Source organism: Mus caroli, chromosome 6, assembly GCF_900094665.2.
Source record: "Mus caroli chromosome 6, CAROLI_EIJ_v1.1, whole genome shotgun sequence".
Lineage (NCBI taxonomy): Eukaryota > Metazoa > Chordata > Mammalia > Rodentia > Muridae > Mus > Mus caroli.
In genome coordinates this window covers 31,148,294-31,164,290 of record NC_034575.1, presented here as the reverse complement: position 1 = coordinate 31,164,290, position 15,997 = coordinate 31,148,294, and the positions used below count along the sequence as shown (strand labels likewise).

At 39.2% G+C, this 15,997-nt stretch overlaps 1 protein-coding gene across 2 annotated transcripts in view; it reads right to left on the bottom strand.

Moving 5' to 3' along the window:
• Window positions 1–1,887: 1,887 nt before the first annotated feature.
• Window positions 1,888–15,997, bottom strand: part of Chrm2 (cholinergic receptor muscarinic 2) — a 128,085-nt gene continuing 113,975 nt past the window's right edge. For both annotated transcript variants that reach the window (XM_021165322.2, XM_029478330.1), the window contains one exon: window positions 1,888–4,726. In XM_021165322.2, the coding sequence (XP_021020981.1) occupies window positions 3,286–4,686 (1,401 nt within the window). In that variant the 5' untranslated portion in view covers window positions 4,687–4,726 and the 3' untranslated portion in view covers window positions 1,888–3,285. The remainder of the gene's footprint in view (window positions 4,727–15,997) is intronic.

The following is a 15,997-nucleotide window of genomic DNA, read 5'->3' as shown; positions in this document are numbered from 1 at the left end:
TCATGACTTGGTCAAGAGGCAATCATTTATTTGCTCTAGAAGTGAGCTGGCTCCTCTTTTTTAATATTCTTAATCTTCTCTTTTTGTAATCCCACTCTGGGATATTTACATTATTGCTATGAGGAGGAAAAAAAAAACATAAAGGCTTGACAGCTTCTGACAGTTCTAGTGAAAGCAGAGAAGATGAGTCATCCTGTTTCTTTAAAGGGCCCTTCATTAGTTTGGAAAGAAAAGAAGTGATGCTTCCAGTAGAACCTGATCATACTAGAAGCAGCGATGCTCATGGACAAAGCCACAGCCTCTCAAGTAGGGGCTGTGATTCCATAGCCAGGCGTTGGTTATGCTGCAGTGCTCTAGGTGTGTCAAAGCTGCTGGTTTCAATAGGTGTGGTCTGTGCTCTTATCTGTAAAGTCCAAATCTTAATTAGTGCAGGGGAATTGATGATAGCCTCTGAGTTAGGGAGCTTTGCTCACAAGAAAGGGAGCTGCATGAATCTTTTCTGTTTGTTTGTTTGTTTGTTTAAACAGTGGGGGGATTGTTAAAGGAAGCTTCAGAGATCCCTTAATATAAACTAGTCTTTCTCAGTCCTGGTATCACTGCCATTTTGAGCCAAATCATTGGGAGGGGGTAGCATAGCTTCAAAACTCCTTCTTATTAGACACAAATGCCTATTCCATGTTGTGACAATCAAAATGGCCCTACTTATCACTAAGTATCCATTGGGTAGAAATCGCCTCTGCGTGCCAATCATTAAAAACAAAGCAAAACTCGCAACAGTAAAGAATGATCTTTGAATACATTCTCCCTCCAAACGTGCCAATGTCCTTCCCTTTTTCTTTTTTTTTTCTTTTTTTCTGATTCTTTTGGAAATTTTCCATGGTATGTTAGACTACCTTCATTTTCTTCTTGAACTTGACAGTTTCTCTTTTAAGATGTGGTAGCTGTGGCAAATTACTAGGCACAGAAAGAATCAAGGAAAGATTACAGTAGAACAAGACAAAGATTAGCTCATGGTGGATTGGGCTTAAAGCAAACAGAGAATGAATCCTGGCCTCCCAATGGTGGCCATGTCTGTATCACATAGCATATAATACAGATTGATAACATTTCTTACAGGAAACCAAGAAATCCATTGGAGTGAAGTCTTCTCCACTCAATTAGTTGAATAAACAACACAAAAATAAATGTGATCTTAAATTTCAAAATTTACATTTTAGTAATTCTTGAACTAAGGGAACTACATCAACTAATTAATAGACTAAATTAACCTGAACCAATCCCATGTTTACAGATAGGAGATTTTGGGGTTAAAACTAACTGAAATTACTCAAACAGTAAGTTATGTTCCTAAAGGATAAATACATATATTGTTAGCAACTTGCTTCTTGCTAGCTTACAATGTTGCTGTTGCTGCTGTCCTATCCTTTATCGCCCACTTGCTGAGATGTTCCTGACATGCAGTCAGACAAAAGAACTCTGGTAGCTCTGAGGACTACAGCGCTGATGAACCTGCCTTGTAATACCCATGGAATGGCGGAGGAGGAATCAGAGCACATCAGTGAAAATCTGAACTTTATAACAGAATTTATAACTTTAATTCCTATCTACTAGTCCCACACTTAGAAAATCTGATTGAAATACCATAAAATAATGGAAGAAATTATATGAAGACAAAAATCTAACTAGTTAATGTAGATTGGTGTAATTCTGCATTTATTTTAGAGTGTCAAGTGTGGATTTTCTGTACTCACATTATATGTTTAGTGTTACCCTTTAATAATCATTTTTGTGACAGCTAGTTGTGGTTATATTAGACTGTGGGAAATGGCATGGCCAGAATCACATGTACTCTTCCATCAGATTCTGCAGGCATATCTTGACTCTGTTTGGTTTTTCATTATACTCAAGCCACAAAGATTAATATAACTCTCCTGATTAGTGAAATTTGAAGCAATATAATCTTACAGAGATTGATGACAACTGGAAGAACATGGAACAGGTAGTATTAGTAAATATTTTTGCATGACCCATTTCCCCACCCCATGTCTTAGTATGATTATAGAAAACTTCATTTGAATATAATTTGAGTACCATCTGCTAACAGACATTGAATATAAGGTCTTTTCCTCTTGGGGTTGACACAGTAAACTAATTGAGACTCCAAATGAGAAAACCAACATCATATTCCTGCTGACAAAGTCAGGAGTTCATATTGTACACATTAACATTGTGCACACAGGTCAGGCAGGTTCAAGTTCAAACAGATCGCCCTTCTGACCTTCTGTCTTCTCATCACAAACTTCATCTTGCCTCAGTGAACTTTCTCCAGCTAGACTGACCATTTTCTAATGTAATTAAAAATTAAGTTTAAATGACTTTGGTTTCCCAAGCGTATTTATGTCTTAGGCAGACTACATTGTTAAAATGGATTAGTTGAGAAGAAAGTCACATGGGTAAAAATTTTCCACACAAAGGAACTCAAGTGAGTGAAATCCTTACAGGTTGTACACCATCAAAGAATACATCGACACAGTGGGGAGTGGTAGAGTGTCCATTTTCATGGGTGACTCTGGCCAGATTTAGAAGTCCTGCAGATACTATCCATATACAATATAAAACCAGGAACTACAAAAATAGTAGAAAAAAATAGTATGGCCTAGTTGGGCTTTTGCTGTTTTGCTTTCTTGCTTTTCATGATGGGAAAGGGGAAGAGAGAAGAAATAAACAGTGATTCCATTAAAACCCTTCAGATCAGCGCACAGCATTGCCGGGAATATGTTCAGGGCTCTGCATACAATCTCCGCATCCCATTAGATTTTCTTTCTTCTTATCTCTCATTGTATAGTGCCTGCTTCTTTATGTTTAGGTCTCCATGTTAGCATGTAATGTGCCATTTCTTTCTCATCACCACGCAGGGGAATAACAGAAAGAAACAACAAACTAACAAGGTTACACTTCTTGTGCAGAGACATGAAATTATAGATTCTGAAGCCCTTCTCCAAGAGATCTGGAGACAGTAGAGATTGTTCCTTGGATCTGCAATTTCAGTGTGTCTCTTTCATTGTCTCGGTGCGCCTAAACTGACAGGGTTTATATGGTGAAGGTTGTTTATTTATTTTTCAAACTGGAGCATAGGTACAATAAGTGTGTCTCTCTAAAACTCCTTAATTGCACGTTGTAGTACGATTGTAAAGTGTAAGGGCAGATCACTATAAACACAGCTTTCCTGTCCCTGTTCTTCCCCCAAGACACACTTGACCACATTTCTTCTTTTGAAAAGGTCTTTTACCTTGTAGCGCCTATGTTCTTGTAATGACACATAAGGAGGTGCTTAAAAGTCTTTTTGAAGGTGGCATTACAAAGTGCATAGCAGGCAGGGTTGATGGTGCTATTAATGTAACAGAGCCAGTAGCCAATTGTCCACACTGTATTGGGGATGCAGGGTGCACAGAAGGTATTGATGAGCACCATGACATTGTATGGCGCCCACGTGATGATGAAAGCCAACAGGATAGCCAAGATTGTCCTGGTCACTTTCTTTTCCCGGGATGGAGGAGGCTTCTTTTTGGCAGGCTGCTTGGTCATCTTCACAATTTTGCGGGCTACAATGTTCTGCTTTTCATCCCCATTCTGACCTGACGATCCAACTAGTTCTACGGTGGTACTTGTTGGTGTGCATGCGTCACCCTTTTGGGTCTTGGTGACAATTTTGATGCATGTCTGCCTAGAGTTGTCATCTTTGGAGTGGCCCAGGGAAGTGGAAACTGTGTTTTCATCCTGGGTTATCTCATCATCTCTCATGTTGGAGGCCACGGCACTGACAGATGTGGAGTCATTGGAGCTTTCTTTCTCCTCCCCCTGAACGCAGTTTTCAGTCCCGCCGTCCCGCGGAGCCTTGCCATTCTGGATCTTGTTGTGCTCCAGGCCACCATCACCACCAGGCATGTTGTTGTTGTTTGGCTTTACAATTCTTCCTTGCACTAGGCTTGGAGACACCGGGTCTTGGTTGGCCACAGGTTCCTTCTTTTCCTTCTTTATTCTGCTCTTGCTCGCCCGGGATATGTGCCAATAGAGCACAGTCATGATGATGACAGGCAGATAGAAAGCCGCAATGGCAGTGCCAAAGGTGACGGCAGCGTTGGAAAAGAATTGAATGTAGCACTCCCCGTCCTCCACAGTCCTTACCCCTACGATGAACTGCCAGAAGAGAATGGCTGGGGCCCAGAGGATGAAGGAAAGAACCCACGCAGCTGCAATCATCATGCCTGCCATTTTTGTGGTCCGCTTAACTGGGTAGGTCAGAGGTTTTGTGACACAGAAGTATCTATCAAAGCTGATGATGAGAAGATTCATAACGGAGGCATTGCTGACAACATAGTCCAAGGCTAACCAAAGGTCGCACACTACAGGTCCCAGAGGCCAGTAGCCAATCACAGTGTAGAGGGTATACAAGTTCATGGAGAAAACACCTATGATGAGGTCAGCACAGGCCAGGCTGAACAAGAAGTAATTGTTGACAGTCTGAAGGTGGCGGTTGACTTTAATGGAAACCATGACTAGAATGTTCCCAATGATGGTCACCAGACTGAGGGATCCAGCCACAAGGACAATAAATACCACTTCAAATGTCTTGTAAGGACTGGTAATAGCCAAACCATTGTTCGAGGAGTTAGTTGAGTTATTCATTTTGTGTTCAGTAGTCAAGTGGCCAAAGAAACATTTAAACCTGCAGGGAAATAGAATGAAGTTAACAAATGTAATATAAATATTGTTTTGAAACACATAAATTTTCTTCCTTTTGGAAAACTTCCCAGTCCCTTTTCTGTGTCCTGAATATATACTGTAACAGGTCTGACCACCCAAGAGGCAAAGACTATAGATGGAAGATTGAAATGGCTTAATGGCTGATGATGAATTCATGATTCAATAACACAATGAGTGTCTCCATATACAGACACGAGTGTCTGTGTATCTGCCTGCTTGCTTATATCACCATATCTTTATGAGTTGAAATGACTAAACCAAGTACATAGTTAAAATTTTTCAAAACAACTATAAACTTCTGGATTTGAAAAAATAAAATAAACCAGGGAGAAATAAAATATGAAAACAGAAGACAAAATTGAATGTGTGACTTTTATAGTCAGTAACGCCTTTATGGCAGATTGAGCCTTCTCCTTATTAAAATTAATGAAGGTAACGATAAAAAAGACAAAGTACTAACCAATGCACCCAACCAAAGTAAATTGTTTTTCTCAATTTTGTTTTACAAGTGTAGTCCATCTTCTCTTGGCAGTACAATTTCTAAAATTCCATACCTTATAAAAGAACTATCATTTGCTATTGGTATGACTGGTATGATTATATGAAAACAATTTTCTAAATGATTTCTTTGTTTCAAGCCATTATTAAATCTATTGTTTTGCTATTCTTTGACAGATCTTTCATTTTGCTGAAAAGGAAGCTATAGCCCAAAAAGTTGCAGAAAGTAATCTAGAATCACTTTTAAGTCAGTGGATAGGCAGGCTACAATTCTTTTCTTTCCTTTTCTTTACAAATGCTATGAGTTATTTTTCAATAAAAAATCATAAAAGAATATGCAGCCTTAGGTCTCTTGGATGCACATTTTCTCAGTAAGTATTAAGGGCTATAGAAAGTCTTTGTAATATATTATATCATCACCCTTGCAGAAAGAAGAAAGCTGAGATAATAAAAGAGTTTAAGGAACTTATTGCTAGGACAGTGAGTAATCTTTTATAGCTAAAATCAGCACTTTACCGCAGGCCTTTCTATGTTTTGTTTTGTTTTGTTTTGTTTTGTTTTGTTTTGTTTTAAGATAATCTCCCTAGGCCTCCCTTTTGCTTTGTGGGGCTGCACTTAATGAGAGATTCCTGAGGAGCACCATAATGATGTCCTATATAGAGAGGTTGCCAGTCAAGGCAGATAGTTTACTGAACCTGGAGTCCTTATCCAGACTGAACACTGAAAACTCTATGAGATGTGAACTATAGTGACGATTGCAACTCAGGAATTTGTAGAGATACCCTGCTAGTCTGTGACAGTACTGGTGTGACAATGGGAAACATGGCATTTGGAAGCTAGGACAAGTATTTGAAGCAGGGACATCCTCTTTTCCAATAGGATATGCTGATTATGTGGGGGCTGTTGCGCTTTTATGAGATAGTAGCTGGCTTCCACCACTTTCTCATCACTTCTTTTCTCCAGTTATCTGGGGTCACTAAAGCAAATACGATTAGATCACAAATGAAGAAGATGCTCACAATGGAGATGAACTTCAAAGCACTCATGTTTGTATGGTAAATGTGTTATGTAGTATTGTACACTTTAGTTTAAATCAAGGTCCTGGGAGTATTTTGTAAGCATGAGAACAACTTGTCTTCACCTAGTTTCTTTGTATACATAGCAGAGAGGAACATACACCGTTCTATGTTTTCTTCATCAAGTTTGAGTATGAACTATGAAGAAGTATGTACTAGATTGGAAGGGTGGAGTCAGGGCGGAGGCACTGGCTTCAACTGGGTTTTAGAACTTCAACTATGCATTAGACAGAATAGTGGCTCTCTCTCTCTCTCTCACACACACACACACATACACACACACAAACATACATACACACAATGTGAACACTCAAGGCCCTAAATCTCCTAATCAATAGTTCACATGGAAGAAATACAAATGGATACTAAATATCTGGAAAGAAAGTATGGAACATCCTTAGCCAGAGAAATGCAAATTAAAACTACTTTGAGAGTCTATCTCACACCATGCATTAGCTACGTAGTTCTGGGTTTGTGGCTAAAATTCTATGAAATGTATTTTCCTTTATCTCAAACTCTCTCTTTTTTCTTTTAGAGTTGTAGCAAGGATTAAAGTGATATTATGTCCCTGAGTGATAGTCTATAAAGGCTAAGGATGAAACATGTGCTATTAATATTTAAATCTGCAAAGCAGATGTAAATTGATCACCTCTCTTAACCTTTCATAATAGTTAACAGAAAAGAATGTATCAGTGTGTGTCAGAGCTGTGTATGACTGGGAAGATGTGGAATGAATAAAGTGGTGAAAGTAATAAATTCCCACTATCAATGATAGCAAATTGTCAACAATAGTGTTATAAAAAAAATCATCACAAGGTCATTCAGCGTGTTTTGAGCATAATTACTCTTCAGAGCAAGTCCTGGGTTGGCCGCTGTTTTATGACAGACATTGATCAAAGAATCAAAGAGTAAAATTACTTAAGATTCAGATCAGTGGCACTCTATGCAGACTCTGTTACAAATGAATAGCCATCCTTTATCTAAAAAATACCCCCTTTGGCTGAAGCCATGTGCAAACACCAATGACCTGTCAGAGTAAGCCTGGTATTCAGATGTCAAGTTGGGTCCTTGATTAATACCAGAGTTTGCACATTACATATGGACAAGGACTGTATCTCTGAGGGGAGATGTCAATATTAAAGCTGTGTAGAGCCTAACACAGGAAAAAAAATGTGGGGTTTATAGTTCTAAACTTTTTTCTAAAATCGATCATTACAAAATGTGTGTGGGAGGGGTGTAAATGGAGGCAGAGAAACATCAGTGCTAGAGTGCCTTCTTAGCATGTGAAAGACTCAGGTTTCCATCACAAAGGAACACACACATACATACACACATACATACACACACACACATGCACACACACACATACACAGGCATATGTCCATATGCAAATGTACACATACAGGAACATGCATGTACAAACGCACACACATATAAACACACACATGTGCATAGCCAGTGTATCACACAACAGCATTCACTCAGTGTCACTAGAGTTCTAAATATTAACACCAAGTTTTTGAATTGTTATGGAGAAAATTAAAATTCTGATATGTAATAGACTGTAAGGGCTAATTAGATAATACAGATGGGACTTATGCCTGGGTGGAGCAGAACTCCAGAGGTGTATGTGGAAGCACTTACAAAGCTGTGTCCAGTTAGAATGTGCTACATGAATTGATCGACATGTGAGCAGTCTAAGCACTGCAAATTTTTACATGCTATTTCCTATAATTCTTATGACCCTAAGAAGTGTTGTTCCAGATGTTCCATTTGTAAAGTTGACCATGTCCAGTGGCTTTGAGAGGTCCCTCTGTATTGTATTTGTCTTCAGGTTTACCTGACATCTGTAATTTCATTATTTCTATGATGTTCTACCTTGACATGGAAACTGCACACTAGCAATCATTTTAGATGAATATAAAGAAATTCAGGGAAACTTGATCTGTGGACTGCTGATAGAGGGAGGATGTGTTTTCTGAAGCCCTGATTCAGTCATATGTGTTCACCCCTAAACACATGAATATACAAGCAACATTAAAGGCATTCAGGAGAGAGATAAACAATAATAATTACAGAAGGAGAGGTCATGGGTTTGAGAGAGAGTACAATTTAGTATATATGAGGGATAAATAAGATAGTATGTTCCAAGATGCTTAAAATTTTGTCTTAACAATGTTATAGTATACATAAGACTTTCAACCCAAAATTCTATTGTAGAAAATATAAAAATGATAAGGTTGACTTAACAGGGCAATAGAAAAAGTATCAGAATGGCATGGAGACAAGGTTTCTCCCAGCAAGGGATTAGTGGGTGATAATATGAAAAAGTTAATTTTCTGTTTTAAGAATGAGATACATTATTTCTACCTGTGTGATCATTGATTAAAATGGAAATGAAGCTTATTCATTTCGATGCTTTGTGTTATTTATCAACATATACTCTGTCTGTTAATCTGATAAATGATATTAAAATGCAATTTTTACTTCATAACATGAATTGTAGAAGATAATCCAAAATCTGCTTTAGGTCTTTGCAATACTTACTTAATCCCACTAATTAATGAATAGCATTGGTACTGATGCTAAGTACACTTTCTCCCACCAGAACTGTTAGAGACCAAATAAGTTTTGTTTTTGTTTTTTGTTTTTGTTTTTGTTTTTGTTTTGTTTAAAAGGCAAAGGAGAGCTGAGGAAACATTTATTCCAAGAAGTGTTAGGGAGCAAAGCCTTTGTTCTGTGAGAAGCATTCTGTTTACACAGTTTGATATCGATGCAATCGATGGTCACATGGTTTGTTTCCCTCTTATGTGTTGTTAACTTTTGGTCACACAGACATGGAACACATTTCTGCTTTCCCCCCTTCAATCTGATTTCCCTTTGAACCAAGACATTGTGAGTCAGAGTGGGTGCCCATCCTTCCATCCTTCCATCCTTCCCCACCAGCTCCTGCATCTAACTGCAGCTGCAGGTGCAGTGGGAATGGCCACAGGGAGGAGCGAAGGCCCTGCTTCTTTTTGTTCCAAAATATCTCCTGAAGCCCTGGGAGGAGCAGATCCTCAAATGGTGTCACAGGCTGTGGGGGTGGAAGCAGAGAATGATGGAAACCCAAAGAAAATAGGGCATGTTCTCTTCCACAGGGGATTTCTAATCTAGGAGAGACAGAGGATGCTGACGAGACTCACCTGCTACCTACAATGCTGGACAGAGGTGGGGACAAGCACCAAGGGTAAGGCTTTAGGAGGAAGGTTGGTCAAAATGGAGCAAAATAAGCACAGTGGCTCTCTGGGACCACTTCCCTAAATACCCTCTGCTCATCCCTTTCCCACTGTTTCCTCCCTCTCCTTCACGATGCCAGACTCATCCTTGCAAGACTCTATAAAGAACTGCCATCAATGGGAGGAGAGGCCCTTGGTCTTGCGAGGATCATATGCCTCAGTATAGGGGAATGCCAGGGCCAGGAAGCAGGAGTGGGTAGGTTGGGGAGCAGGGCGGGGGGAGGGTATAGGGGACTTTCGGGATAGCATTTAAAATGTAAAGGAAGAAAATATCTAATAAAAAAAAGTGAAAAAAAAGAACACTTTAGTGGTGTTAAGCCACTGCTCTATGGCTTTGATTTCAGTGTGTGAAGGTTCAGGAAACCGTAGGAAGACTCACACAACTCATTTACCCACACAGACGTGACATGTGATTTAAAATAAAATGTATTGAAAATATTCTCGAAGAAATATGAGTTTTTCTCATTTAGGAAACTGTAGTTCAAAATGGTAGACTTTGCCAGCAATGCATTATATAAAATTTTGAATTAAAAAAATTCCATGCTGAAAACCTACTATAGTTTCAAGCTGTTCCTTTTAGATCCATGGGTATTATCATAGAGATGTTAAAAAAACAAAACAAACAAAAAACATTACCAACCACCACCAACAAAACAGCCAATGACAGGAGAGTGAATGTAGCTGAAACAGCACTCTGATTCTCCAGTCAGTGCACATAGAATTCATGAATTCTCTCCATGTGAAAAACATCAGGATTATGCACAAGCCTACTGCAGGGTAAACATGCTGGCTGTTTTGGCTGCCTGTCAAACGTAATACTATTCTTAGTGATTCTGGGACAAGCTTCCAGTCCATGTCAGCCACACTGCCGTTTCCTTCTTCAAAACACAATGTAAACACCACTTACCCTAGAAAAGTGCCATGACTAACAGGGAAAAGAGTGGTAGCCATGATTTCACTAGGATCTGAGCTTTCCCACCTCACGCAGCTCACGTTCTAGTTATTATTCACACAGTGTTCCTCCTGACACAGTGGAAAGGGGGGCCTGGATACACATAAGCCCATTGAAACCAGAGAATGCTTACGTTTGTTATTGGACATTCGTTGTTATTGTCATCATTGCTATTGTGGTTTGCTTGGTTGTTTTGGTTTACCGAGACAGGGTTTCTCTGTGGAACAGAGCCCTATCTGTCCTGGATTTGCTTTATAGACCAGGCTGGCCTTGAACTCATAGAGACTCATCTGCCTCTGCTTCCAAAGAGCTGTGATTAAAGGCATGCACCACCATGCTCGGCTTGGCTTTTAAGCTTTAGAATCATATCTCTGTGAGTCAGGAAGCACACTGACTTCTGCACTGAACTCAACAGCACTCTGAGGAGCATGAGGGCTGTAGGCTTACGTTTTGCCTGGTTTTTCTCCTTTCAAGAAAGTGCAACTCCTTTATAGTTAACTGCATGGGCCTAGAGCTACAGCATGAGACATGTACTACACTGAGAACCCCGATCAAACATCCAATCAGAGGCAACCCTGTGAAACAAAAGAGAAAATGGACCACAGGCCACAGAGCTGCCTGTGATTTCACAGCTGTATCTGTGTCTTTCTCTCTGTTTTTAAGAAGCAGGAACTGTGTAGCTGGCTTTTTAAATTTTGTTCTTGTGGTGTTCATTCCCCCAGCCCCTGAAGTTGGCAGGCTGCTAGTTTAATAGCACTAAATTAGTTAATTCATTGCTGTGAATTAAAAATGCGAATCAAATTTGCAGAGGAATTGAGGCTTGTTATAACCCTGATAGAAAATTCTGGAATGAAAGCTATTGCTCTCAAGAAGCTGAGCAAAACCAAACAGTGTCCCCTATAGGGAGAATTTTCCACCGTGTATATGCCTTCCATTGGGAGATGAGAAGAGCACATGCCACCATGTTACTTTGGGTTGTAGCTGAAGGACACACCTGATGGGAGGTAAGAGGGAGCTGCATTTGTGAGTAGTGTGAAATGTTTATGTTGCCCTGGAGGACCATAGCAACTAGGATGAGAATAAATGGGATCAGGAGTTGTGCCCAGAGTAAGTAATTCACACACAAGTGAAATTCCCTCTGAGTATAATGGAAAATTCAGGCAGCACAGTTTGAAAATAACTGGATAGAGATTAAGACACTCAGTTCACTTAGGAATATATTTATTATGCGTCTGTCTCAGGGTACATGGCCCATGAAGGGAAAGAAAACCTTACCCATCAATGTAATACATTGCTCTTTCTAGAATAATAAAAAAGTGCTTTACTATGGAAAATGCAAATGAGTAGATTTTGTTTTATAGGCATGGCTTTAACGGTTACTATCATTTGAGGCCCGGAAATGTACAGCAGATAGGTATCATCTCTCTTCTGGTTAACATCTCTAGAATAGAGATTGCTCTGGCCGTGTGGAGCCCAGAGAGATGAATTCACCTCCAAAAGATCCAACTTGTGAGACGTCCCACTCTTCAGTGACACAAATAACACCTGCCTCGTAGCCTTATGATTCATACCAGAGTCAATGGGGCTATAAAAATCAAAGAGTAACGAAGTATACAAGTGATGGGCAGCAACTATTTTTATTGTTTCTAATCCAAACACAGAATGATTGTTCCCCAGAGCCTGATTGCAGCCTATTTCTAGAACTCAGAGAAATGACCACAGAGTTATCTCACTAAAACTTGAAGTCCAAGAGCATTGAGAAGATTAAAATTTTCACTAACTGATGGAATAGCAATTCAGATGAGGGGACACGAAAAACTGACTTGAGTCAGCAAAGATTCGTGTCTCTGAAACACTAATTTAGAGTCCCAATAGAAAGCAAGTTGGAAAGAAAGAAGTTTGTGTCTGAAACCAGGGCAATCTCCTAACTGCTTGAAATAAAACCATTTCTTGTTTACAACCCTGGGCAAGCACAGCATTAAAAGTGTATAATATAATACGTCATCCTGTGATGCTCCCTCTCCTTTTTCTCTGATGCCCTTCCCTTTCCTTTTACTTCAGTTTAAAAACCACTTAAATATGTAAGTGTTTTTGACCCCCTTTTGCATGCAGACTCTGTTGGTTTTACTAATTTTCACAGTTCTGAGGATTGAAGGCAGGGCCCTGTGCATACTAAGCAAGAGGTCTCTCATTGAGTTGAACCCACAACCCTTTCACCTCCATTTTTTCCAAACACTCTTTGACATCGCTTACTTGTCAACACAGAGCAGTAACCTACACTTTTCCCTAAGAGACAAGTTTGGTGGTAACTGAGCCCAGTGTGAAAAATATGACAGAAATGACACTTGTCTTCTTGAACTGCACCATCTGGGCTTGGAAGTAGACCAGAAACAACTGGTTTGCAGTCACCTTCTCCATGCCATGTAGCAAATGGTTGCTGAAATTTGAGCAGTTTATGAAAGGGATAATTGTACATGCCTTTAGTTTCACCATCCAGGAGGCAAAGGCAGGCAGATCTCTGTGATTTCAAAATCAGCCTCACTAACATAAGGAGTTATTGGCCATCCAGAGTTACATAGTGAGAGAAAAACAAACGAACAAACAAACAAACAAACAAACCAAACCAAACTCTGAGCAAGTTACATATCGGCACTGAAGTACAATTTCCATTCATTCATAAACAATGCATGACAAGGAAAGATCACCCAATATAGGATGGCAAATAGGTGGGAACTAATGTTCAAGACTGGTAGAAAGCAAGCTTTTCACTGTGGCATCTTATCTGTAGACCAGGTTTAGTATGAGTTGTTTACTGAGATGAGACTGAAATATGCTTAGCTTAACTTTAAAATATATATATATATATATATATATATATATATATATATATAAGTTTGCAATTACTTAATCTGTAGCACATCTCAAGATGGTAGGAAATAAGCTAGGGGATTTGGCCCCTGAATCTTTGCCCCACCACTGTGTAAATGCATGTATGATGTGTTTACATGATAAGTATTCTCTAAGTTGGGAAGGATCTTGTCTCTTATGAGAAGGAAGCAAGGGTGGGTCTTCTGTTCTTATAAAGGCTATCAGAGAAGGAATCCTCTGAGGAAGGATTGGTACAACATGACAGCCTGCTACAGAAAGGGAACTTTCAGGCCACACAGCTGGTCTTCTATAAGCAACACCCCAACATGAAGAACACCATGGCGTTAGTGCACCTTTACTTTTTGTTTGTTTGTTTATTAGGTATTTATTTCATTTACATTTCCAACGCTATCCCAAAAGTCCCCCACACCCTCCCCCACCCACTCCCCCACCCACCCACCCACTCCCACTTCTTGGCCCTGGTGTTCCCCTGTACTGAGGCATATAAAGTTTGCACGACCAATGGGCCTCTCTTTCCACTGATGGCCGACTAGTCCATCTTCTGATACATATGCAGCTAGAGACATGAGCTCCGGGGGGTACTGGTTAGTTCATATTGTTGTTCCACCTATAGGTTTTAAGGGAGACAATAGCAAAGGTTCTGCTTATCCAGCTATGAGAGATGCCAGAAAGGTTGGCTGTTCACTTTGTTAGGGTGACACAACTCTCTTTCCTGCAGCTTCTATTTATGGATAGCTGTGATGTGTTTGTGTTTGTGGATACTTAAAGCTTTAGCTTAGCAAACCCTAAAAAAGAAGCCTATCTCATTTTGGGGGGAGGAGGTTGGGCAAGTGATCTGTTGAAACCTTTTTTTCTTATCTAGTTGGTCTAATAGATATATAGTAAATAAACGTACCATTCACAGATTTTTCACAGAACATAATGCAGTAGGCTCCATGCAGGTACTCATTAAGTAGTCACTATGATTGAATTGATTATAATTTAAAAGGTGGTTCTCATAGGCAAATATAGCACAAGAAGTAACATAGAAGAATGAAGAACCCAGTTTGTATTGTTCCCCAAACATAAGAAAACAATTTGAATAATTTTTCAGGAGTAAAATCAATTTCTTATTCTCTCATACACTTCTATTCAGCATCCTATTTTTTAAAAATCCACTTTTATGTCATGCATCTAGGTTCCTATGCTGGTATCATCTTTCTTAAGATGTGAATATTGGGAACTAGTGTAACTAATATGTTCTTAAGCAAGATGTCTGGAGGCTGTGATGGTGAATCTCGTTTTAAAATCATACCTGTAGATCCAAGAAAGATTATTTGATAATCTTTAACTTACATTTTATTTCAAAAGAGTGTTCTCTAGAGAAGTTATTCTTCCTGATGGAGTAAGAAATAAAATTTAGTCCCTTGAACTTTTTGATTGAACCCAATACTAAAATCTTGCTTTGGCCATATCACCAGTGAAGAATTACTCTACCTTCCCCAGCAGTTTTCAACTACAAATTAAGAATATATTAAAATTATGATGCTCTTGATATGATTTATGAATAAGGATAAATTAACTCAGAAATCATAGTTAACAGTCATTGGAGGTGCTATTTTCAATTAAAGAATTCTTCAAAAATCATTCCAGTTGTCAGTTTTACTCACCGAAGGAAAATACCAGGAGTATTGTATTGTATCAGGAGTAAAGAACATCCACACCAATGATAGTGGTTTGGGAGAGGAGGGCAGCCTTAGGACGTCTCTTTCTCACATTTCTGTAGTCAGTCCAGTTGGATGAAGACACAAGTCTTTGTCTTCAACGTCCATTCACTGTCTACCCTGTCTATAGTTTATGTGGCTTGTATGAGGTGCCATTGACTGTTTAAAGCCACTCCACAGACACCTTTGCCAGATCTCTGTGTCCATGTTATTCTTCCAGTATCATTATAAGAAACTTAGCTTTGTTTATGATATAATGCTTTTAAAGCATTAAATGGCAATACTCTAAGGACAAGAAGCATAGCCTATTGATCTTAAACTTAGAGATTGCAGCTAGATTGCAGCTGAGTTCCAATAGCAAGAGAAGGGTTATAGATCCAGCACCAATAGCTATTTTGAACTAAAAAAAAATCTCCACCATCAGCAGCTATACCTTAATAAAGACAGCTCTTAACTTAAACTCAGTCTGTCTTCATGTATGACTCATGAATGGCCAGTAAAGTGGGAATATTCAACCAAAATGTTCTCAAGATAGATTCAATGGTGGGTCATCTCATTTTTTATCCTATTTAGAACTGCATAGGCTTATAGATTGAAGTCTGATTACACACACATTGTTTTTCTTACTCCTCCCATTCTTATTCCACACATACTCTCCTTCCTTCCTTCCTTCCTTCCTTCCTTCCTTCCTTCCTTCCTTCCTTCCTTCCTTCCTCCCTTCCTCCCTTCCTCCCTCCCTCCTTCCCTTCCTTCCATTCTTTTCTCTTTTTTTTATCCATTTATTTATTTTTTTATTTTTATTTTTATTTTTTAATTAGGTATTTTCTTCATTTACAT